Raw genomic sequence first — 22,568 nt, 5'->3', positions numbered from 1 at the left:
ATCGAGTCACGACTGTATAGTGAAGAGCATGAGGCTTATCTTGAGCTGCCTTCCTGACCAGTTTGTGTGTCTTCCTGCTCTTTTCTCTTCTGCAGCATGCCTTCCATTTCCACTGTATTTCACGCTGGCTGAAAACCAGACAGGTGTGTCCTCTGGACAACAGGGAGTGGGAGTTTCAGAAGTGAGTATTGTTCATTACGGTAGTAGTTTGTAGAGTATTTATCACGGATGTCTGGTTGTGGAGGAATGTCTGGGTTTGTGTAACCGTGTGCTGGTTGTGTATTTGTTGCATTAGACGATAAGAAGTTGTGAATATTTTCTAAGGTGAGCAGCTGAACTGACGGCATGTTTCTGTTTCCACAGATATGGACACTAGCTGTATTATTGCTGATCTCTTTCTTGGCTTCCTCGGTCGTCGCCCTCACTGCGTCTTTATTCCCTCCCGCCTGTAAAACTACTTTTATTTTTTTCCACCCAAGTCTTTGTTTTGGTTTGTTGTAAGTACATGAATAAACAGGAACGTGTTCACAAACGCAGCTTGTGTTACTTGTACAGGCAGCAGGTTTTCTACTGTGCTGCGTTTTTTAAAAAAATGATTAAAGGAAAACCAGTGAAACACCTTCAGGACTTGGTTAATGAGCGACATGTTGGTGGACAGAGCCGACGGTAATGTGCTGGGTCAGACGGGCCGGACCTGTCCATGTGTTACAGGCCACTAATCCTCTGGCTCACAGACAGATGTTCTGGTGGATTAGGCGTGCTGTTGACCTACTCTCCCTCTGGGACCGGTTTCTACCTCAGCAGCACCATGTGTCGTCAGTTCTGTTCAAAAAACAAGTCAGGAGGTAAAGGCGTCGTTATCCAGCAGAACCGGTCGGTTAATTAAATTATTATGACTACAGCAGAGAAATAATTTATAACCACTCAGAAAGTCACTCGTGTTTCATGAACTCTCATTTTTCAACAAGTCACTGGTTCTGAATGTTGTGAATCTCGATAACAAAAGGATTTGTGTTTCGTTTCCTCCTGGAGATGTTGAATTGAAAAAAACTAGTTCAAATACAAAAGCACACTTCAGTTTGCCCACACATTTGTTCACAGGGACGCTGAGACACAAACGCCTCACAAGATAACACACAGGAGTCTGAAGATGGAGTTAAAAACAACCTGTGGTGTTATGACGGCCGTTTTTATCAGCATGAACATCCTGTTGACTGAAGATTAGCAGAAAAAAATAGTTCAGCTGCAGCCAAATTGCTCATTAATAGTTTTCTGATTTATTTAACAAAATAAAATAGTGGAGAAACTATGGAGCCCCAGACATGACACGGACAAAATAAAATTAAATCGTATCGCTGTAACATACATCAAAATACTAATTCGTTCACACGTTGCAGCAATATAACGAAATAAGTATGTGAGCACAAAATATTAATATCGTTCCTGGACAACTGGGAAAGCAAATCGAGCGCACCTTCTCTGCAATACGATATAACAAAATGATCAAGTTGGATTAAAATTAGAGATGCGCCGATCCGATACTGGACGAAATTACAGTATCGGATGATTTCCTTCACAGTGGTAACTGGCCGATCCGATACCGCCACACACACACAATCCTGCCTTCCGACACCCCCACGTGTTCGTCTGCTCATTGGCTACAAGTGTACAGCGTCAGAGAGTGTCTGCAACCCGACTGGTCGAATCTACAAGGGTGGGACTTGTGCGGACCGGGTTGACTGTCTGAGACACTCCATTGGCCCTTCAGGCTGTCACTCACCCCCAAAGCCCTCCTATTGGCCAAACTAGGTGTCAATCAAAAGCTGAGCCGTCCGTCTAGTTGCCTGTAGCGCTTTCAGCGCGATCTGAAATAGATTCAGGATGATTTTGCCAGAAGAAATGAATAAAACAGCCAGAGCTGATCTCAAGCTGGGAAGACATTACTGCAGAGTTTGTGCCTTTGAGGATCTAATACGTTTTACGGACCGAATTATTTTACGGGACAGAATGAGACCGAGCTGGTGAGGAATGAGCGATGTTTGAGCTGCAGAGAGCCTTCAAAAGTAAGAAAACTCGGGTTTTAACATTTTGCTTTTCTGTACAAAAAGCTCTTTGTGTCAACGCTGTGGTTGCTGCAGGTCAAAAAGGTTTATATCATCGGAAAGAGGAGACTCTGAGCTTTCCTTTGATGTGTATGTTGTCGGGAAACGTGATTGTGGAGCATGCGCACATCTGGCTGTAATGTGTTTGGAAAGTGGTCACGTCCCGCCGGCGGGCCGTGGGAGCGGTGAGGGGTTAAAAATACTGTTCTTAAATTTTTTATTTTTTTAAATTGGAAGTATATTTTGAGTGAAATCACCCTGTAAAACTACGTGGCGCACCCGAACTAGAAGCCGTGCACTTCTCCGGCCGTAGCAGAGAGTCCAGCCTCTCCGTGCAGCCCTCTACCAGCAGCCTGTACGGGGCTCTCCGGCTCTGCACACACAACCTTCCTATTGGATCCCATCCCGCAGCACGTCGCAACGTTTCCGGCCTCATTTACTACTGCTCATGCGCAGAGCCCAGAGCGGCTATTAGTGGTTCTATTATTTAATACCAAGTGTTGGTAATTGAACCTTTAAATTGCAGCTTAATGTTGCTGTGTCATTGTGATCTGTTCTAAATATGTGAATGGCTCTGAGTGCACACTGTAGTCTGACTGCAGCTCAGATAAAGCAGCTACAGTTTCACTGTGAGACATGCTTTTGGCTGTTGTTTCTTAGAAAAGCAAAGTCTGTGCTTTAATAGTATGAGGCTTTTGATAAAGCCATCTTAAACAAATGTATCCATGCAAATAAGGTATTTCCAAAGAAGTTCAGGAGGAGAGATGGTATCGGTATTGGTATCGGTATCAGCAGATACTCAAAGTTGAAGTATCGGTATCGGTATCGGAAATCAGAAAGAGGTATCAGTCCATCCCTAATTAAAATAATACAGAACCAGTCGATGTTTGGCCTCGACGCCGTTTCCTTCTTTTTTATTTTTCGTTCGTCTGCACGGTGCAGCACTTTGCAAACCAGAATCTGAGGCGGCGTCGGTAGAAATATGTCAAATTCTGGAGGAAAAACCGATTCTTCCGATGTGACAAAGCTTCATAGATTAGTAGTTGTCCAAAAGTATTCATGCCCATGCACTATATCGACATGTTGGGGCCTGAGTTTAGACCTGAACAGGTGGAAAGAGAAGTGGAACAGAATCCCAACAGAGGAAAAACGGTTAGAAATTAAAATATAAAACAAAAATATTAGAATGTGTCGTTGCTTCTCTGATACGATGTCGTACTGTGTCGTCATCTGTTGGTCAAATCAAAAAATGACAAAACTGGGAAGGGATGAATCATTTGGAGTTCATACATTTTATATACAAGATGCTGATTTCAGAACTTAAAATTCAGTCGTAGAAACCTAAAGTCCTCCTGAAGTCCTCGGGGAGCAAATTCGCAGAGCAAACAGGACGTGGTCATTATGAAGGAAGATCAAACCCGCTGTGCAGCAACAGAGGTTTTATTATTATGAATCATTTTTCCATCAGGGTCAAACACCAAGATAAGTACATTTTTATTCTTTTTTTTTTTTAATATTTATAATAACAGATCTGATAACAAAAAGTTAGCCGAGGGTCGTGTTTGAGAGTTCGGCTCTGTTCACATAAAGAAAAACCAGTAGCTAGACCATGATCACGTATTAAATGGTTGTAGAAATGCTTGTGAGCGAGCGTCGTAATGCAGGAGCTCCCGGTTTAGCGGTTCCAGATACAGGTTAAGAAACGTCAACCTTTGGTTAAGTAGCGTCCCCGCCGAGACGCGTGGTGGGGTTCGTCTAAGTGACAGACCTGCCTCCTAACCATCGGGTGGCTTTGTTGAGATGTTGCTAAGTGCTAACAGGCGGATTAAGAACATTTAAAAAATTGCCCAGCTTCCTCTACGACACACCGGTTAACCCGTCACCTGCTCCCCCGACACAACCACACACAGTGAAGAAAAGCGCCGCCCTCCACACTGTTCATCCCCTCCACCCTCCGCTCCATCCTCCACCCTCCACTTTGGTCCTTTTTCTCCGTCTATGGCTGTGGGGAAGCTCCAAATTTGGCACTCAGCTTGGTGACGAGGGCCATGATTTTGGGGTTGTTCTGATACTTGGCGATGTTGGCCGGGTTCTGTGCCACATCCTGGAAGGCAGCCATCACCTCAGGGTCCTGGAGGTCAACATGGAGGACAGACAGGGTCACTTGTTGTCACATGAAGCGTTTCTACATCAGCTTTAAAGAGACGGTGAAAGGAAAAGTATGTTTTGTCACAGCTTTTAGGACTTTTAGTTGGACTTTTTAGTTTAGGCTCTAATGGAGCAGTGAGAGCACATTGTTTAGTGGATCATCCCCCTCCAGCCCTTTAATCTCTGGATGAACATCAGGATAACTCAACTAAATCCTGAGCTGCACCGCCACCGGCTCCAACACACACGCTCTGCTTCCCTTTACTACAGATCCCCGTCTAAGTGTCATGGTTTTGTAGTCTTTGTCCTTCCCGCCTATGAAGAATGCTGCACGTCTTTATGATCTGTGCTTTCTCAGTCTGCTCCTTCAAGATCTGAGCAACGTAAAGGATTAATGTTCACCAGTAAGTTACCTTCATGGCATTTAGCAGCTCAGGATCCTTCAGCAGGTCACCAAGACCAGGCATGCCAGGAGGAGCTCCGCCCGGGAACCCAGCAGGGCCTGCACCACAACACAGAACCTTATGAACAATCGATGCATCTGATAAACGGCCGACGAAGCCCACAACACTGAGAAATGTTCTGGTATTTCTCTGGGTGGAGCTTCAAGCATGACAGTACTGAAGGCTACAGATGTGACTTTAAATAAAGACGACCTGAGAACCACCCGTTGTTCTGCCTTCTGATGCTGCAGCAATCAACACTGTGTAGGCGATCAATAAAATGATCAATGTGTGTACAGGAGTGTGAATCTGTTCAGATCATGCATCACTACCTGGGAAGTATCCTCCTCCGAACTGCCGCGCCTCCTCTTCCTGTGGCAGAACAAAACAACACACTCATCAGTGTTCTGACATGTCAGCTGGATTCGTCTGTTGTCTTAAAGAGGAGTCTGGAATAAGGAAGCCGTCCAGCAGCTCACCCTCTGGGCCCGTGCATGCTCCTCTCTGGCTTTCTTTATCCGCTCCTGCTTTTCTTTCACCTCCTTCTCTTCTCTCTTGCGCTCGTATTTGCGTCTATGCTCCATGATTTTGTTTGCCTGAAGGAGGGACGACAAGAACGATGTACTGAGAACTCACAGGTGGAAACGTCGTCGTGTTTGATCTCCTGCAGCTCGTGTCTACGCGGTTCTTCAGACCTACTCTGATCTGGATCTGAGAACACGACAGCGTTCCTCTACAGCGCTGCATTCAAATCACACATCTGCGATACTGATTCTACAAATGAAATGATTTTCTGTAAGTTCCCCTTCTCCTCCTCAGGCGTGGTACCTTTGGCTGGACCTCTTTCAGCATCGCACTGGCGTCCTCGTCGTAGTCCAGTTTGCAGGCTATGGCCAGGTCCTTGGCTGCATCCTCCCAGTGACCCAGCAACCTGCAGCAGGACACACAGTGGTGTCAGATACCGGCCATATGGCACCAGCAGCATGGTTGGCAAAGAGGAAAAAAATAAAATCAATCCGTGCCGTCACCCCGATCCCCTCAGAATCAGCAGACTTGTTTGTAGTTATTATATTTAATGACTCATTTGACCTTCATACGATGATTATTTTCAGAGCAGCAGGTCCTATAAGTACACAGCGGAGGGTCGAAGTTTAGCTTTTTTTAATCTGCGTTACATTTTCCAGCATTTCTTCGTCCTCATTACTTCATAAATACATGAGACAAACATGTGAGATTTTCATTGTGGACACATTTGAGCTTAAAAACTTGACTCCACGTGTCACAAAGTCAGAGCTCTCGTTTTTGTTTAGCGAATTTCCAGAACCAACTCCACAACCAGATTAATGTTCATATACCAAGGAAGAAGAGGAGGAGGAGAAGAAGTTGTTTATATCGTGACTTAAGTAAAAGGACTGTAAATATCAAACGTGCTGTTTTGCAGACGGTGAAATGTGATTAACGAGTTGAGCTCTGAGTTCGTGTATCTGTGGGTGTTTACACTGAGGGTTTGGTTGTGTGGAGTAAATGAGGACAGCTACTTCTAGGTTTGTTTAAACACTAGAAAGCTCCTGTGCAACACCAACGTTGTCCTACCTGTGAGCTTTTCCCCTCCACTTGTAAGGCTGTGCAGAGTCTGGGTTGATGCTGATGGCTCTGTCACAGTCTCTTATTGCTGCGTTGGGTTTCTGCATCTGGATGTAGACACTGAGACGAGGTGGACAGCTCATTACACTTATCTCCATTCAGAACAGACAGTGTAACCGAGGCAGGAATAATCTGAATTACACACAGGACGCTCACCTTGCCCTCTTGGCGTACATGATGGCGACACAGGGGTTAAGCCTGATAGCTTCAGTGAAGAGATCCAGAGCTTTCTGCAGATCACCTGTAAGTGGGAGAAAAATGAGTGTTGGAGCTCATGAATCCAGATCTGTTCAGCTGATCAATACAGGACTGTCAACCCACCTTCTCCTAGAGCATTGATGGCCTCGATCTTCTTCTCGTTGGCTTGTTCCATCATTTCCTCTGTGACCTGAAGAAAAGTACGGACAAAGACATTCAGACTTCATCTGGTTGTTTTCTAGGCTTTTAATCTTAATTAACTCAAGGTTCCATGAGTCTGTGTCTGCGTGATTAATAGGGATTATATCAATGCTGAGGGCTGCAGGTGGATCAGTGGTTAGCACTGTCGCCTCGCAGCTAGAAGGTCGCCGGTTGGCGTCCCGGTGAGGACACCCGGGATCTTCCTGCGTGGAGTCTCCATGTTCTCCCCGTGCAGCGTGGGTTCTCTCCGGGTTCTCCGGCTTCCTCCCACAGTCCAGAAACATGCTGAGGTTAATTGGTGATTGTAAATTGTCCGTAGGTGTGAATGTGAGTGTGCTTGGTTGTCTGTCTCTAAGTGTAGCCCTGTGATAGACTGGTTACCTGTCCAGGTGAACCTGCCTTCACCCTGAGTCAGCTGGACTTAGGGTGAGCATTAAGGTGTAGAGATGATGGATGGATGTCGATGCTGAATGCTTTACCTCAGTGTTGTCAACCTCGCCCATGTCCTGCGGCTCGTCGGTGTCCGGCTCGATGACTCCCTCTTTGTCGATTTCTATGAAACAAACACAGAAATCCAACAAACAGATTATAGGGTGGCTGCATCTTAGAGCCACTTTGCTCATATTTGATATAAGTTCTGCATTTGGTTTCAGGGTCTGATTTCTGAAGCTGTCACATGTCTGTATGATAAAATGGGGTTATGGCATTTGGCTGAAAGTTACCAGACAAGTGCTGGTAAATTGTGTTTCTACACTTTGTATGAACTAAACAACAGAAAGGAAAACCACTAACAAACATTTATAACCCTGACTCCAGAGCTGTGCCTAGAGAAACGTGGGTTAACGGCTGAGACGGACATGCAGTACCTATTTCACTCTCCTCGCTCTCAGACAGCAGAGGAGGCTCCGGCTCCGGCGGGGAGGAGGCTGTCGGAGGGGGACCACAAGGACAGCCGCCCTGCAGGTCAGAGAGCACGCTCCGTTACCACATGGTGCCATTTAACACACAACACAGAAAAAACTGACGTAATCAAAACCATAGAAGTGTCACCTGGCATGTGTCCTGTGTCTTGGGTGGGGGAGGTATTGTTGCACCCATTCTGCAAAATAAAATGACAGAGAAAAAGCTAATGAGTGACACAATGAGCCTGATTTTTAAAGGTACTCAGTTTCTATTTATGAACACTTTAAACTTCAGTGTTTTAATATAAACAGTCATTTTTCAGTCACATTTATTCGTGTTTTCATGACTTCAGATCACACCGACCTACATGAAGCACCTGCAGACTTACTCTTCACCTTAATATTTAATGATTTATGAGGACTTGCTGTGGAAACGGATTTCATGTTCCCACAATCTGAGTAATACCAGACAGAGGAAAAAGAAACAGAGAGAGTCCACAGTCCACCTCAGTGAAAACAGTGACCTCAGTAAAGAGAAAGGACGACACAGAGAGCTGCAGCTACAGACAGACGGAGGAAATAATGTGTTGTCACTGCGAGGCCGATGAGTCAGAGACAGAGATGCACTTCCTCTTAAAATGTGACACGTGTAATAATAACTTAAGACAGGAATGTGTTAACTTCAACGAGCCAGTTGACGACTGATTGTGTTTGGAGAGAGCACACCTGGCTGCACGTCACAAGCTGAGAGTCACATGATTAAAACATCACTGTGTGTGGAAAACAACTATCCTAACAGCCTATTATTAAGCTTTAAAAACCAGTATCAGGGCCCTGTGACCTTCTATTGGTGCTCTTGGTGGAGCCATGCTGCATTCTCCTCTTCAGGTTGTAATGGATATCCAGTTAGCTGATTCCAAGCAGGTTAGGCTTGACTCTCTTCTGTATTTCATAGCTGAGTGATAATTTAGTTTGGATCATCTGTTGACTTCAGCTTCTGCACAAAGGAATGGTGAATGCTTTTGGCAATCCAGTGTGAGTTTTTGATCTTTTTAGTTTCACATCATATTTAAATATGATGCATTGCATTATTATTTTTCATGTCTTTTAGGAGAAGTGGTGTTTATTCCACCACTATGATAGAAAGTAATCAGCCCTGGTGTGTAGACTTATATATGACATGTCACTGTTTTGCCATTTTCTAATTCTGTTTAATGAATCAGCTCCTTGATGCTGAGGCAATCTGTCCTTGTGATGTTCAAACACAACAGAGTCTGGTCCTGATGGTTTGTACTGGGAGGGGGCGGGACAGGACACGTGGTGACCCTGCAGTCGGGTCCAGGCTGTATTTAAATACCCCAGTGACACTGTGAATTAATAAACCCTCTACAAATCATTGCCCCCCCACCGGCTCGGCCACGGAACACAGAGTTCACACGGGCGAGAGCAGCCCAGAGTACTAACTCGAGCAGCCAGGTGCGGAAGAAGCTCATCTCTGGAAGGTGCAGGATCCCGGGGTTGGACTCGCACAGCTGCACGAAGCCCTTGAGCTCTGACACTTTTCGTGGGTCCATGCTGCTGTGTCACTCCCAGCACACGGAGCTCTGCATGCGGGGAGAAAAAAAACACCAACAAATTATCAGTCTTGGCTTTGTTTACATGAGCTAACAGCAGCTAGCCAGGGATGCTAAAGGGATTGAATGAGCGCGCGCTACGGGCTCAGTTTATACCCCGCGCTGACGGACAAAACACGAGAAATTCAGAGTCTACAAGCGAAGCAGGCAAACAAACCAACCAAACATATAAATAAATAATGGTAGTATTAACTATTTCAACGACAGAACGCCAGAAGTTTCTAGAAATGTCAATCCGTCCGTGACGCGATAAGCGTTTGACGCATGATAACGCCGTTAGCTAGCCGGACTACGGGCCACGGCTAAAAGCTAACAGTCCCGGAGCTGCACGCAAACATCTCGGTTCCTCTAAAAGCAAAATGTTACGCACCCGATAGAAGATGTACACCGTAGACACCCGAGAAGACAACACGATGCGCGGTCGAGCTTAATCGCCACAACACTGCTTCACCGAGAGAGGCGTCGCTTCTCTGTTTTCATTCAGGCGAATTATCGGACAGACCGACGGACCGCGGAGCATTCGGGCCCCGAGCAGCGACTGTCAGGCGGCTCCTGGTCAGCTGAGCGACCCAACGCGGCGCAGCACAGTGGAAGATTTCCAAAAGATAGAATACACACACAGTGTCCTGTTTCATCTATTAATGTGCACCAGGATGCAAAAATGTTCATTTTTATTATTATTACTATGACTGAAATAAAACGGCATTTTCTTCAGTGCCAGTGCAACATTTTTTGACAAATTTAATTAAGCACGATAAGATTTGTTGTCAAGAATCTATCTTCTACATAAATTATTCTAATCAGCCTCCAAAACGCGTGTGATTTCCCCTTAGCTTACTCCCAGTCCACCTGAGAGGTCATGCTCAGGGCAACACGTCGCTCTGGACGGTGTCACCTTTACTCTAGTGTCACCATCTGACGGCCCCTTTTCTGTTTATTGTTTTTTTTCACGTTATTTTCTATTTAATACATATATATTTAATTATTTGAAAGCTACAATAGTGTAAATAAACTACGTGAAAAGGAATAAATACACAGATGGATATAAATTATAGATTGAGGACTCGTTTCCCTGAATTCAGCCTTTCAGGCAGCCACAGGATGACAAAACCCACCGTCTGTCATGTTGTGTATGTCTCATCTCATCTCATCTCATGTCATCTCATATGTTTAGGTGGACTATTTTCTTTTTTATACAATAAATGTAATTCAAATTCAAGATTCAATCAGAGCTTTTCAGGATATCGAGAATGGCATTCTTCAGGCAACAAAGCCTGTTTTATTTTCTTTGTGAAGATGGATTTATCTGTTTTTGCAAATGAACTCTTCACTTGTTTTTTGGAACTTATCCAGGTTGTCTTCTCCCGACTAGATCCTTGCTTGTGTTGTATCTGCTCTCAGATGTGGGTCGCTTTGGATAAAAGTGTCTGCTTTGTTAAATCAAAGAATTGTAGAACTGTAATCAACTTGTTAGACTTTAGCACTGGAGCAAGAGAGACTGTTCACAGACAAGGATAAATGGTATAACACAGTGAAATAGATAGATAGATAGATAGATAGATAGATAGATAGATAGATAGATAGATAGATAGATGGATAGATAGATGATGGATAGATGGATAGATGGATAGATAGATAGATAGATAGATAGATAGATGGGACCTTTTACTCTACAGATGCCGCTCATAAGGGGCGACTGTAATAATATTTGAAGTAGGGTGCAGTAGTAGGAAAATACATATAATTTGCACAAGGATGTAATTCACAAAAATTCATGTTTCCTTGAATATTATATCAGACTATATAGAGAAAATTCTGATTGATTAAATAATAATAATAATAACAACAACAACAATTCATTTTATTTGTATAGCGCTTTTCAAGATAAGTGTACGTATGTGAGCCGCTGCAGTAACCACTCCAGGCCGGCAGGGGGAGGACGTGCACCGGCGTAGTTTGCTGCCACCGCGTGAAGAAGTAGAATGTGCGTCTCCGCCTGACAGACCGAACTCCGGGCAGCAGTTTCACAACGTGGTTATCCAACATGGGAGCAGCGGAGTAGCGAGCAGCGTCGAGCCGGTGGACAGAGCGCTGCTGTGGGACGGTCTAACGCCGGGAAGTTGTCAGTAAACACCGCTGCGTGTCTCTGGCGACGCGGCCGGTTCGTGCCTGTCTGACGGTGACTTTGTGTGCAGCGGGGCGGCATGCTGTGACTGCTCGGTGTCCTCCGGTCGCTAATGTTGCCCTCCGCCGGTGGCCGCTCGGTCCGGGCGGCCGTCGGGCTGCTGGCTCCGCGGACCCGGAGTGGAGGTGAGCCTGATCCAGGTTTCAGCTACTTTGCACCAACACAGCCCATCACACCTCAGAGGGAGGAATAAAACCTTTAACCCACCACAGGGAGGTGTTTATATATGATGTAGTTCAACCTGCCTCCAGCACCTGTAGCTGTAAAATAATGTTTAATAAATCTACCAGTGTGGAAACCAGCAGGCTGAGCAGAAACTGGGACAGAAGTTAAAGGTGTGCTCACTCTAGTTTGTGGATAGTTTACGGGGACATTTCTCTAGAAAGATGTGTTTCAGTTATTTCATGTTGTACAAAAAACTAAATCCATTCACCTACTAGTTCAGTCATTTGTCTCAGATTATATCCATGTAAACAGCCAGATTCTATTTAGGAGAAGCCACGCGTGATATTTTAGTTTTATTTGCAGGTCTTTTGGTAATTTGGATAAAACCACATGTGAAAGTAATTTAAAATAAATAGAAGTTAATCTGTTAAATACCACATGACAATAAAACCACACTACGTTGGCTTACACCTCTTTTTTTAATTGTAATTTAATTTAATTTACATCCTTGCTCAAGACTGGACAAAAGAGGGAAGACCACACATAAACTGGAACTAAAAATAGTTTGTTTTACACAACTTCTCTGCCACTAAAGTATTACGATTCAAGATGAACTTTATTTAAGATGAACTTTCTTGTGCCAGGTGTGGGGAGTTTGTCTTGGGCTGTTCATCCACGACACAAACAGGGAGAATACAGTTAATAGATAGAATAAATAAATACATGAAGTAAAAGCAGAATAAAATTAATATCATAGTTGAATTACATGAGGCCTAAAACATGGCACTTTTAAAAAACAGCTCGAGCTATTTTACTTATTAAGCTGTAAGAAGCTCTCTATAAGTCCGTCACCAAACCTTCAACTGTGAGAAACTAAACAAACACCTTAAACTAAAAAGCACAAAACCAACACACTCAACAAGGTCGTCCTGAAAGAGAAACCAAACGGGGACTAGAATACTGCTCTCCCTGCCAAAGGAAACATACACAGTTCTTGTATGATACAAATTTGAATCTAACAAGTTGGCCTGCTGCTTTTTTTTTTCAAAATACAGAATTCAAGTCTCTTACTGTTTACATTGTCACAGGAGTAGCAGCAACACGAAAGGTCAGGAGACTGAGTTTCACCCTTCAGAGAAATGTAAATTTAAACGAGCCTCCAGTTTGTCCCAACCTGGCTCAAGCCTGAGACCACACACGAGTTCTAACTACAGAACTGAAAAGGAAATTAACCAGAGCACAAACAAATCATAACCCAAACCAGGTGGAAGCCAGAGAGAGAGACTGTCTGCCTGCTTAGAGGATCATAAAGATTAAGTTTTAATATGTGGTTCAGGGATAAAGGACACTCCTGCCATACTGCTAGTGATGCTGCACTCAAGCAGCTAAACTTTAAACTCCCTGTAATAATCCACTTTGTGTGGCTGAAAGATGTTTTCCAGGGAAAACAATAAAGTTGATCAGGCTGTGTAAGATCATAATGACATGTCTAAAGATTGAAATAATTTTTGAGGTCACCAGTCGTGCCTTGTGCCTAAGTTGTGCTTTTCTTTGCCCGACATCATATCTGAAAATGGAGTTGCTTGGACGTTGATGAGACTGTGATAGAGAAGGAAGCAGAACTGAGGTCCAGCAGGATGGGATTTCAATATCAAGAGGCAGAGATCAGCTTTTAAAAAAAAATATGAGTCGTTGCTTTCCACTCAGAACAGACAGCCGTCCCGTCCGGTACCACCACCTCACCCACCGACACCAGCAACGATCAAATAACTGATGAATTATAGACGACTATCCACCAGTACGTCAGTTTTTGTGGGTCACCTGCTCAATCCGTTAGGAAAGTTCAACTAAAATATGTTTTTTCAAATTGCAGTTGCTGAATGCGTCTATTTTGGATTAAGTTCAAAAGTCTTTGGGGAGTTTCCAGAAGGGTTAAGTGGCGGCCAGACACCTCAGTTTTATGTAGGAGCTGAAAGCAAAGGATGCAGTGACAGTGTTCCTGCAGGGAGATGAGTGCTGTCGTTAAAACGGATCTGGTGAAAAATCATAGCGAGGCCGTCTTACTGCAGGATCCAAGTCCTCTGCATAGCTTTACATTTCCAGTGTGGGTCGCTGGCTGATAGCTGCTGTTGTTTCCCAGCGAAGGGGATTTTGAAAATGATAACATGTAGATACCAGGAAGCACATCCAGAACACGACTAATGGCAGGCCTGAGCCGCGGTCTGCATCCTCTGAGTCACATAGTTTAGGTAACAGAAGTGTTCTGCTCTGCTGCTGTCTGCAGGACGGATCTGGTGCCCGTGCAGAAGCATTTCTGTGAAACCAGGAAGTTTGAAGCCAAAGACGATTCCTCCGCGATACCTTGGCCAGCCCAGCCCTTTCACTCATCCACACCTCATCAAACACGGTGAGTGGAGTTACCATGGAGACCTTGTGAAGTTGTGGTTTTTGGGGAAAACCTGTTATGAAGCATGTCAGAGAAGTTCCAGGACTGGCGTCACAAAAGATAGATTTCACATCCAGACAACAAGTGTTCCCCTTCCCAATAACCCTCCTGGAGTCTAACACCCTCCTCCAGCCTTCTCTTCACGTCGCCATGCTCTCCTGGAAGGATTCTTCAGGATCCTCTCAGCTCCGTCCTCACAGCCATCTTGATGTCGTCCACGTCTTCTAAACGCGTCTCCTTGATGAGCCCTTGAACTTGGGGAAGAGGAACCAACCCCACGGAGCCAGGTGGGGTGAGTAGGGAGGTTGCTCCAGCACGGAGATGTTCTTCTCAGCCAGGAGCTGTGGGATGCTCAGGGCGCTGTGAGCAGGTTGTCATGGTGAAGCAGCCTCCACTGGTCCTGACACAACTCTGCCTCTTCTGGACGAAGCAAACGCTGCAGGACCTCTGTAGACGAGCTGGTTGATGGTCTGAAGGGGAAACTCCTGGTCTGTAGTTTGAAATCTATCTTTTGTGACACCAGTCCTGGACCTTCTCTGACACACCTGGTAGTCTTTAACAGTCAGCAGCAGGCTCAACACACAACTGTTTCTTCAGAGACGTAGGATTTGTGTTTTCTCTGCTCCTCAGGGGAGGTGACCCCGGGTCTGAGCCAGACTGAATATGAGCTCCGCAGACACCGGCTGGCGTCGCTCATCGAGGCCCAGGCAGAAAGGCTGGGACCTTCTGCCTCCTCCGGCACCCATGTGGTCATCGTCTTATCCCATCCGACGCGCTACATGACCAACGACATCCCATATCCCTTCCACCAGCACCAGGTGATGCCTTCAAGTTGAATTTATTCATCTTCAGAGTTAGGATGCGTCCTCCTGCCAGTCCCCCCATGGGGGAATTACATTCTTGTCAGTTGGTTGGTTGTAATTTTAGCGAGGCTTCACCAGTTAACCTTCAACCAAACGCTCCTCAGGATTTCTTCTACCTCAGCGGCTTCCTAGAGCCTGACAGCGCTCTGGTTCTCTACGGGAAAAGTCGACCAGACCAGGCCATCCTGTTTGTTCCCCGCAGAGACCCAGGAAGGGAGCTGTGGGATGGGCCGCGGTCCGGGAAGGACGGGGCGGCTGCTCTGACCGGCATCGAGAGAATTCACAGCACGGAGGAGCTGGGTGTTGTCCTCAAGAGCCTTAAAGGTGGGTGGACGCGAGCAGGAAGGTCTCCTGCAGTGATAACTGGCAGGTTGGTAATAATCTTTGGATTTGCAAGCAGAGAGCATTCTGGGAGCTTCAGACAGTAAAGGAGCACCGTGATAGAGACTCCGCCTTCAGGCCCGTTCATGCTTTCTGCGTCCACGTGTCATTCAAATTGTGCACATGCTTTGTTAGTGTGTGCTTTCTATTGACGGAGCCCAAACAAAGTAGGATGTCCTCATTGAAGAAGAAATGCTTTGTGATACGGTGCTAACCTGTGTGTGTGTTCTTCTGTGTTTCATGTGAAGGAGAATGCAACCGGACACGTAGCACACCGGCGAGGTCCTGTTAGTGCTGGCTATGAGCCCTTAATTTGCATAAAGTAGTTGATTCCTGGGCTACAGGTGTCTCGGTGGTTAGCACCGTTGCCTCACAGCTAGAAGGTTGCCGGTTGGCGTCCCGGTGAGGACACCCGGGATCTTTCTGCGTGGAGTCTCCATGTTCTCCCCGTGCAGCGTGGGTTCTCTTCGGGTTCTCCGGCTTCCTCCCACAGTCCACAAACATGCTGAGGTTAATTGGTGATTGTAAATTGTCCGTAGGTGTGAATGTGAGTGTGCTTGGTTGTCTGTCTCTAAGTGTAGCCCTGTGATAGACTGGTTACCTGTCCAGGTGAACCTGCCTTCACCCTGAGTCAGCTGGGATAGACTCCAGCTCCCCATGACCCTGGTGAGGATTAAGGTGTAGAGATGATGGATGGATAGTCGACGCCTCAGTTTTATGTAGGAGCTCAAGGGATGCAGTGACAGGGTTCCTGCAAAACAGCAGCAGGAGGGAACTGTTTTAGTGCGACTTTTACACTCAGGGAGGCGAGCGCTGTTATTAAATGGATCATCAGACTTACTGGTCCGACGCAGAAAGCATGAATCAACCGTTATCGAGTACGGAGCTCCGAGTAGAGCCGTGGTTCCTTAGCCGACATCTGACCCACGAACTAATTCAGACCTGAATTTCACTCTTGGCCTTTGTCCTGTCCTCCGACCCCTTCAGGCACTCAGCTGTGGTACGACAGCTCTCAGCCTGCACACCCTCGGCTCCACCAGACCCACGTGAGCCCCGTCCTGGAGGCGGGTCCGACGCCGCGCACCCTCAGACCCCTGGTACACTCTCTCAGAGCCCTGAAGAGCTCAGCAGAGGTGGCCCTCATGCAGGAAGCGGGTCGCATCACGGCGCAGGTCTGTCATTTCCTCTGCTGTGTACGAGTGGCTGTTTGCTTCACAAATGGAGATAAAACCGATTCACAAGCGCACCGACTCAACTCCTTGTCTTCCAGGCGTTCAGGAGGACGATGGCTCTGTCTCAAGGGGACGTGGATGAAGCCGTGCTCTTTGCTAAGGTGACGGCCTGCTGCCGCGTCTGTGATTAATGCAACCACAAGAGTTATTGGTTGATTATTCAGTCAAAGCACAAGTATGGAAACATTGCTCAGGACGATTTACAGACTGATTTAAGTGAAATATTTCAAACGTTTTCTTTGATTACGTCTTATAGCTCGTGAAAATCTGAAATTTAGTATATTAAATTAATAAAGGATTTAGGTGCAAAAATGTCCACAAATTACTGTGTCGTGGCGTGAAGGCGGTCAGATGATGAAACCCAGGTTGCCTTTATGGCAGCCTTCAGTTCGTCTGTCGTCAAAAGCTAAGATAGCAGCTGTTAACTGTTTAGTTGAGGAGCAACCTTCTTAATTTATATGGGATAACTAACTGTACAGTCAACAGAGCTACAAAGCTTTATTTACAGATATCTGCTGGTCGGATTGTTTTTTTTTTTTAGCTCTGTTTTGTACTTACAGCCAAACTGAAAAAGTAAATTCTTCTGCCACATCTGTACGCCATAAAATCTTAAAGCAGATGTGAAGCTCACAGTCGCTCCTCCAGTCGAAGGCGTTTGCTGACATCAACTCTTGTTTCAGTTTGATTTTGAGAATCGGATCCACGGTGCCAACTTCCTGGCCTATCCCCCCGTGGTGGCCGGAGGGAACCGAGCCAACACGCTGCACTACATAAACAACAACCAGATCATCAAGGTAACGCCTGCACGGTGCAGTAAACACATGAGAGAGCTTTAACCATCCTTGCAATCAGAAGTGGTTCACATGTTTGTAAAGTCGTGACCGTTGTGTGTTTTTCCTCCATCAGGACGGTGAAATGGTTCTGCTCGATGGTGGTTGTGAATACTTTGGTTATGTCAGTGACATCACGCGAACGTGGCCAGTCAATGGAAGGTAGGTTTAACAAAATGTTGACACACAATATACGCCTTTATGTGTGAACTTACACAAACTGATTATGCATCTCCTTCTTTAAATACAAAACGTACTTGGCAGCAAAAGTCAGGCTTTACAGAAGTGACAATCCGACAGCCTTGCTATCCGACATAGAAGAAGGTTTTACATTTAGTGTTGGGTTATTGAGTCATGACTGTACAGACTTAAAACATGCACCGCTTGTTTTTAACTGTTCTACAAACCTGGACTTTGCTGGAAAAAAACACGTATGATGGTGAGCATGAGCATTATTCTGCTGTGAACGACGGGCGACTCGTCCAGAGGTTTCCTGTCTTCACCCTCAGTCAGCTGGGACAGGCTCCGGCCCACCCGTGACCTTCCAGAAAACAGATGGACGGATGATTCTGTTGCCGGCGACGGGCACAACCCACCTTAATCGCCTGCTGCTCTCGCCTCCTTCCTGACAGATTCAGTCCCGCCCAGGCTGAGCTGTACGAGGCCGTGCTCGAGGTCCAGCGCTCCTGCTTGTCTCTGTGTTCCCCCGGCGTCAGTCTGGACCACATCTACAGCACCATGCTGGCTCTACTGGGACGCCAGCTCAAGCGGCTCGGCGTCCTCAAGGCCGGCACCAGCGACGCTGACGTGCTGAAGGTAAAAATTCAAAGAACAGAATTAGACGTCAGATTGTTCCTGTGCTCTACACCACATGAGGAGATGATCTGTGGACAGATGAGCTGTACGATAAGAAAACAAACTGATGGATCGCCACCTGCAGGCTGAACTGTTTAATTATTCATTATTTAAAATCTTGAAAAGCATCTGAACTATTTGTCGACATTCATGTTCACCCAGGATCAATTGTAAAATACATTTGCAGATCTCTGAGCCTTAAAGTCATATTGTCCAACTGGGTTTATGAGTGTATGCATGCAAAACAAATTTAGTTTAACTGAACCAATTCTTCCAAGATACAACCAGAAGCTTGTGGACGGCCACCAAGAGCACCGAGCTGAGGTGATATAATAGCCAAGAGATGTTTAAGCAGATATTAGCATCGCTGTACATATATTTGTGACCCAGCAGATTTAGTTGTACTTCCAGAAAACCTAAAACACATCTATGAAAGAACTGAACTGCTGATTGTCTTTTGTGATGAAGACATTTTATTGATTCCATCGCTGAAAACTCTGAGTTCTAGGAGTCATTAAAGACTCAAAACGGCCACGATTTACACGATCTTTACAAGAAAAGTTTGTGTGAAAACTTGAGTTTACGACTGTAGATGCTGCATATGGACACAGAGGACTGTCAGGAAGAGATTTAGCAAAAGGGACATTCTTAATACAGCAGATTTAAATCCGGACATAGCTCCTCTGGATCAGCATAGGTTAGATTAGATTCATCTTTGCCACTGCACGTCACAAGTACAAGGCAACGAGATCACACCTAGTGCATCAGCAGTAACCACATACAGAAATCTAAAATATAAATATAGATAATATATAATATGTACAGTGGTGCAAGTTGTGCTTATGAACCACGGTGATCCAGCCAGGTTAGAACCGAGCCACCACTGTGTCACTAAAAACCCCGTCTTAAACTCAACATCCTTCACTAACCCTGTCATCTCGCCTCGTAGCTCAGCCCTCTGACCTGGTTCTGTTTTGTTCATCCCAGGCTGCAAGGCGCTACTGTCCCCACCACGTTGGCCACTACCTGGGCATGGACGTCCATGACACTCCTGAGCTGTCCCGCTCACAGCCTCTCCAGCCAGGAATGGCCATCACCATAGAGCCAGGTGAGCACGCACTAGATCTCAGGAAGAAATCAGGTTTTGCTGCAGCCTTCACATCGACCTGAGTGGCTCCAGTTGTTTCATCGGCGCTCCCCTTTATCTCGTCACAGGATTGTACATCTGTGAAGACAACGATGAGGCGCCGCAGCGTTTTCGCGGCATGGGCGTCAGGATTGAGGACGATGTGGTGATCCGGGACAAAGGAGGACCTCTGATTCTGTCCTCTGACACGCCAAAGACCGTCGCTGACGTGGAGCAGGCCTGTGCCCAGAGATAGGGCAGAAACAGACAGGTGGCCACGTGAGCCACAGCGCTGGTGTGCAGACGCTTCTCAGTCGTCTCCATGGTTGATATCCTCAAGCTCAGGTGAAAGAAGTGTAGGAGCACGCTGTGAGGCTTCAGTTTTAGTCGGAGAAAGACGCCTCTGCTGTCTGATTATACGTTTAAAGACACTTTATAGCTGGTTTCATGTTTGTCTTTAACAGTGAAGTTAGTCGTTGTTAACAGGAGTGTGCAAAGTCAGAAAAACTTTATTAACAAGAACAGAAATAAAACTCCAAAACTTGAAATGTGCCGCCTGTAATGGCTGCAAAGACATCAAAACATGCGTATTTATTTGTGCATTAACATCATAGCTGTAGACCTGACTCGGTGATACACGTTTTCTGTTTCCACTCTTAAAGATCCACCGTTCTGTCCCAGCTCAGGCTGCATTGCATCAAAACACCAACCGCTGAACGTGAACTCACTGTCATGAGCAGAAAGAACGAGTCAAATTATGAAGTGAACACACGATGTGTACAGAAACCGCTGCTCCTGATCAACCTGGAATAAATGGAAATGATCACAGCGATTCGCTCGAGTGTGAGAACGTTTGTGTTGTTGTGAATGTGTGTCGGAGTTTAGTCTGTTCAGCTGAGAGAACAAATCTGATCTCTAAACGTAAATTGTGTTTATATGTATTGAAAAGATCTCAATATTCTTTCATATCTAATAAATCAATTTGGTTTGACGCTGGTCGTTTATGGCGGTGTTGTGTTCATAGTGATGTATGATTCTGGTTATAAATAATAACAGCTGCACCGAGAGAGACTGTGGAGTAGTGAGGGTGCCAAATTACAAAAATAAATCAATAAAGGAATAATAAAATAAAAGTGGAAATAAAAAGAATAAATAAAATAAAAAATAAATAATGTGGCAATGTTAATCAATATTAATCAAAAATGAATCCATAAAAGAAAAGTCTAATAAAAGTAGAAATATGAAGACAAATAAATCAAATAATAACGATTTATTTTTGTATTTAATTATTTTTGTTTTTATTTTTTAATTTATTTAAATCTATTTTTTATAATGTTGCTTTAAAGTCAAAGGAAATATGCGCAGAAAAATGTGTGCAGTAGGTGTTTCATATTGCCTTTGCTTTCAAAGTGACATAAAATACAAAAACTAAATAAATAAATAAAAATGAAAACATTATTTACAATGAAAATATAAAAATAAATAAATAATGAAATAAAATGTGTAGAAATAGTTGTTCCTTTAATAGCGAGCACCACAATCATCACTGACGTAGACTTCAGGGGGAACTCAAGGAATCCTCTCCTCAATATCTAGGACTTGTGCACATTTGTCCTGGAAGACTGGTGATGCAGACTTTGTTCTTTTTGCACAGGAGGAGTTGGAAATCGGTAATAGTCTCACTATCAAATGTCAAAACGGTGTCACTGCTGACCGAGATCACACGTTGCTCAGAATTCATATCAATGTTTTGGGTTCTAGGATATCTTGAATTAGGTTTGAACCGGTCAGAATGATGATAGATAGATAGATAGATAGATAGATGGATAGATGGATGGATGGATGGATGGATGGATGGATGGATGGATGGATAGATAATTTATCCATCCCCTTGGGGAGGTTCTAGGTATCCAGTAGCTCACACGTTACATTTAAGAAAGAAAAAATGAGGAAACCACTGCACATTGTGCAATTAACGTGAAAATCGTGCTGGTCGAAGAAATGAGGTGTTGGTATTTACAATAAAAGTGTAAAATTGCCCGTATTTACAATTAAAAGTATTCTAAAGTGTAACTACAGGGTATAAATAGAAATAATAATCAGCATTGCAGCCGTAATCGCATGTGACAGGCCGTTTAACCGCCACGTCAGAGCAGCCTGAGGCCAAGGTTCTTGTAAACGTTGACCACAGGTCTCTGATGGACGACGTGTTCGTTCTCTTTGCTGATGAGCGCTTTCTATTTATTGCAGCAGTCATTTTTCCACCACAGCAGCCGTCAGTACTTCTGCTAACACTGTTTAAATGCAGAAGATGCAACAGCGTCACGTTTAATCAATGTTTGCTGTGAAACAGCAGCTGAAAGGTCGAGATGTCTCGTCCTTCTGCTCATCTCTGGTGGGAGGGACTAGGATGCAAGGAGAGGAGTCAAGGAGAGAAATTCAGCAAAGGAATCGAGGATACACAAACTAAGAAGTGAGGAGGACTCTGGTGACTGCATGTGTAAATACACCTGGAGGGTTGGACTTTAGGTGAGTTAGAGGAATGACATTCATAACGTACAATAGGAAGACAAACCAGCACTCCCAGCAACAGCATGGTGAAGCACACGCTGGAATAGTGGTAAGGAAAGGATGGGCTACAGTTAAATAAGCTTTTAAGCTGTATTTTTAGTCATTAATGCACCAATAAATACTAATAAAATTATTTTATTAGATTTTTGGGGGGGCTGCAGGTGTCTCAGTGGTTAGCACCATCGCCTCACAGCTAGAAGGTCACCGGTTTGTGTCCCGGTGAGGACACCCGGGATCTTTCTGCGTGGAGTCTCCATGTTCTCCCCGTGCAGCGTGGGTTCTCTCCGGGTTCTCCGGCTTCCTCCCACAGTCCAGAAACATGCTGAGGTTAATTGGTGATTGTAAATTGTCCGTAGGTGTGAATGTGAGTGTGCTTGGTTGTCTGTCTCTAAGTGTAGCCCTGTGATAGACTGGTTACCTGTCCAGGTGAACCTGCCTTCACCCTGAGTCAGCTGGGATAGGCTCCGCCCCCCATGACCCTAGTGAGGGTTAAGGTGTAGAGATGATGGATTGTCTTACTGTCTTTGTCACTTGTTCATATCATTTCCAGCCAGAAGAAAAGGTCAAATAAAAATTCACTGTAAATCAAAAGTTGGCATTTGGATGAATAATTTGGGTTTAACTGTACATCACATTAAAACA

General features: G+C 45.0%; 3 protein-coding genes across 3 annotated transcripts in view; 2 read left to right on the top strand and 1 right to left on the bottom strand.

The window, feature by feature from the left end:
• The window catches only part of rbx1 (ring-box 1, E3 ubiquitin protein ligase), a 3,804-nt gene extending 3,268 nt beyond the window's left edge, over positions 1-536 (top strand). The window contains exons 4-5 of the mRNA XM_008299940.1: positions 96-181; positions 364-536. Coding sequence (XP_008298162.1) covers positions 96-181; positions 364-376 — 99 coding nt within the window. The 3' untranslated portion in view covers positions 377-536. The remainder of the gene's footprint in view (positions 1-95; positions 182-363) is intronic.
• A 2,988-nt stretch (positions 537-3,524) lies between these two features.
• st13 (ST13 Hsp70 interacting protein) lies at positions 3,525-9,776 on the bottom strand. The gene is made up of 13 exons (XM_008299939.1): positions 9,643-9,776; positions 9,103-9,242; positions 7,787-7,835; positions 7,603-7,693; positions 7,216-7,289; positions 6,659-6,725; positions 6,494-6,578; positions 6,287-6,397; positions 5,522-5,624; positions 5,173-5,289; positions 5,026-5,065; positions 4,664-4,752; positions 3,525-4,233 (listed from the first exon to the last, which is right to left on the bottom strand). The coding sequence occupies exons 2-13, from the start codon at positions 9,210-9,212 to the stop codon at positions 4,099-4,101; spliced, it is 1,071 nt and encodes a 356-aa protein (XP_008298161.1). The 5' UTR covers positions 9,213-9,242; positions 9,643-9,776; the 3' UTR covers positions 3,525-4,098.
• A 1,485-nt stretch (positions 9,777-11,261) lies between these two features.
• Positions 11,262-20,347, top strand: xpnpep3 (X-prolyl aminopeptidase 3, mitochondrial). Its single transcript, XM_008299938.1, has 12 exons — positions 11,262-11,387; positions 11,468-11,582; positions 13,907-14,029; positions 14,699-14,886; positions 15,036-15,255; positions 16,300-16,484; positions 16,583-16,645; positions 17,225-17,338; positions 17,451-17,536; positions 18,007-18,190; positions 19,217-19,337; positions 19,445-20,347. Exons 2-12 carry the CDS (start codon positions 11,510-11,512, stop codon positions 19,609-19,611), a joined length of 1,524 nt encoding a protein of 507 aa, XP_008298160.1. The 5' UTR covers positions 11,262-11,387; positions 11,468-11,509; the 3' UTR covers positions 19,612-20,347.
• The last annotated feature ends 2,221 nt before the right edge of the window (positions 20,348-22,568 follow it).

The sequence above is a fragment of the Stegastes partitus genome, unplaced genomic scaffold (genome assembly GCF_000690725.1).
Source record: "Stegastes partitus isolate 25-593 unplaced genomic scaffold, Stegastes_partitus-1.0.2 Scaffold1482, whole genome shotgun sequence".
NCBI classification, from domain to species: domain Eukaryota; kingdom Metazoa; phylum Chordata; class Actinopteri; family Pomacentridae; genus Stegastes; species Stegastes partitus.
Note: the sequence above shows the minus strand (reverse complement) of the source record. Positions and strands in the feature narration are given on the sequence as shown.

Coding starts and splice junctions, on each gene's coding strand:
- xpnpep3 (XM_008299938.1), top strand. CDS start 11,510: ATGTTGCCCTCCGCCGGTGGCCGCTCGGTCCGGGCGGCCGTCGGGCTG. Junction 15,256..16,299: donor TGTCCTCAAGAGCCTTAAAG/GTGGGTGGACGC, acceptor CGACCCCTTCAG/GCACTCAGCTGTGGTACGAC. Junction 17,339..17,450: donor ACAACAACCAGATCATCAAG/GTAACGCCTGCA, acceptor TTCCTCCATCAG/GACGGTGAAATGGTTCTGCT.
- st13 (XM_008299939.1), bottom strand. CDS start 9,212: ATGGACCCACGAAAAGTGTCAGAGCTCAAGGGCTTCGTGCAGCTGTGC. Junction 6,579..6,658: donor CATCAATGCTCTAGGAGAAG/GTGGGTTGACAG, acceptor TCCCACTTACAG/GTGATCTGCAGAAAGCTCTG. Junction 4,753..5,025: donor CGGAGGAGGATACTTCCCAG/GTAGTGATGCAT, acceptor GTTGTGGTGCAG/GCCCTGCTGGGTTCCCGGGC.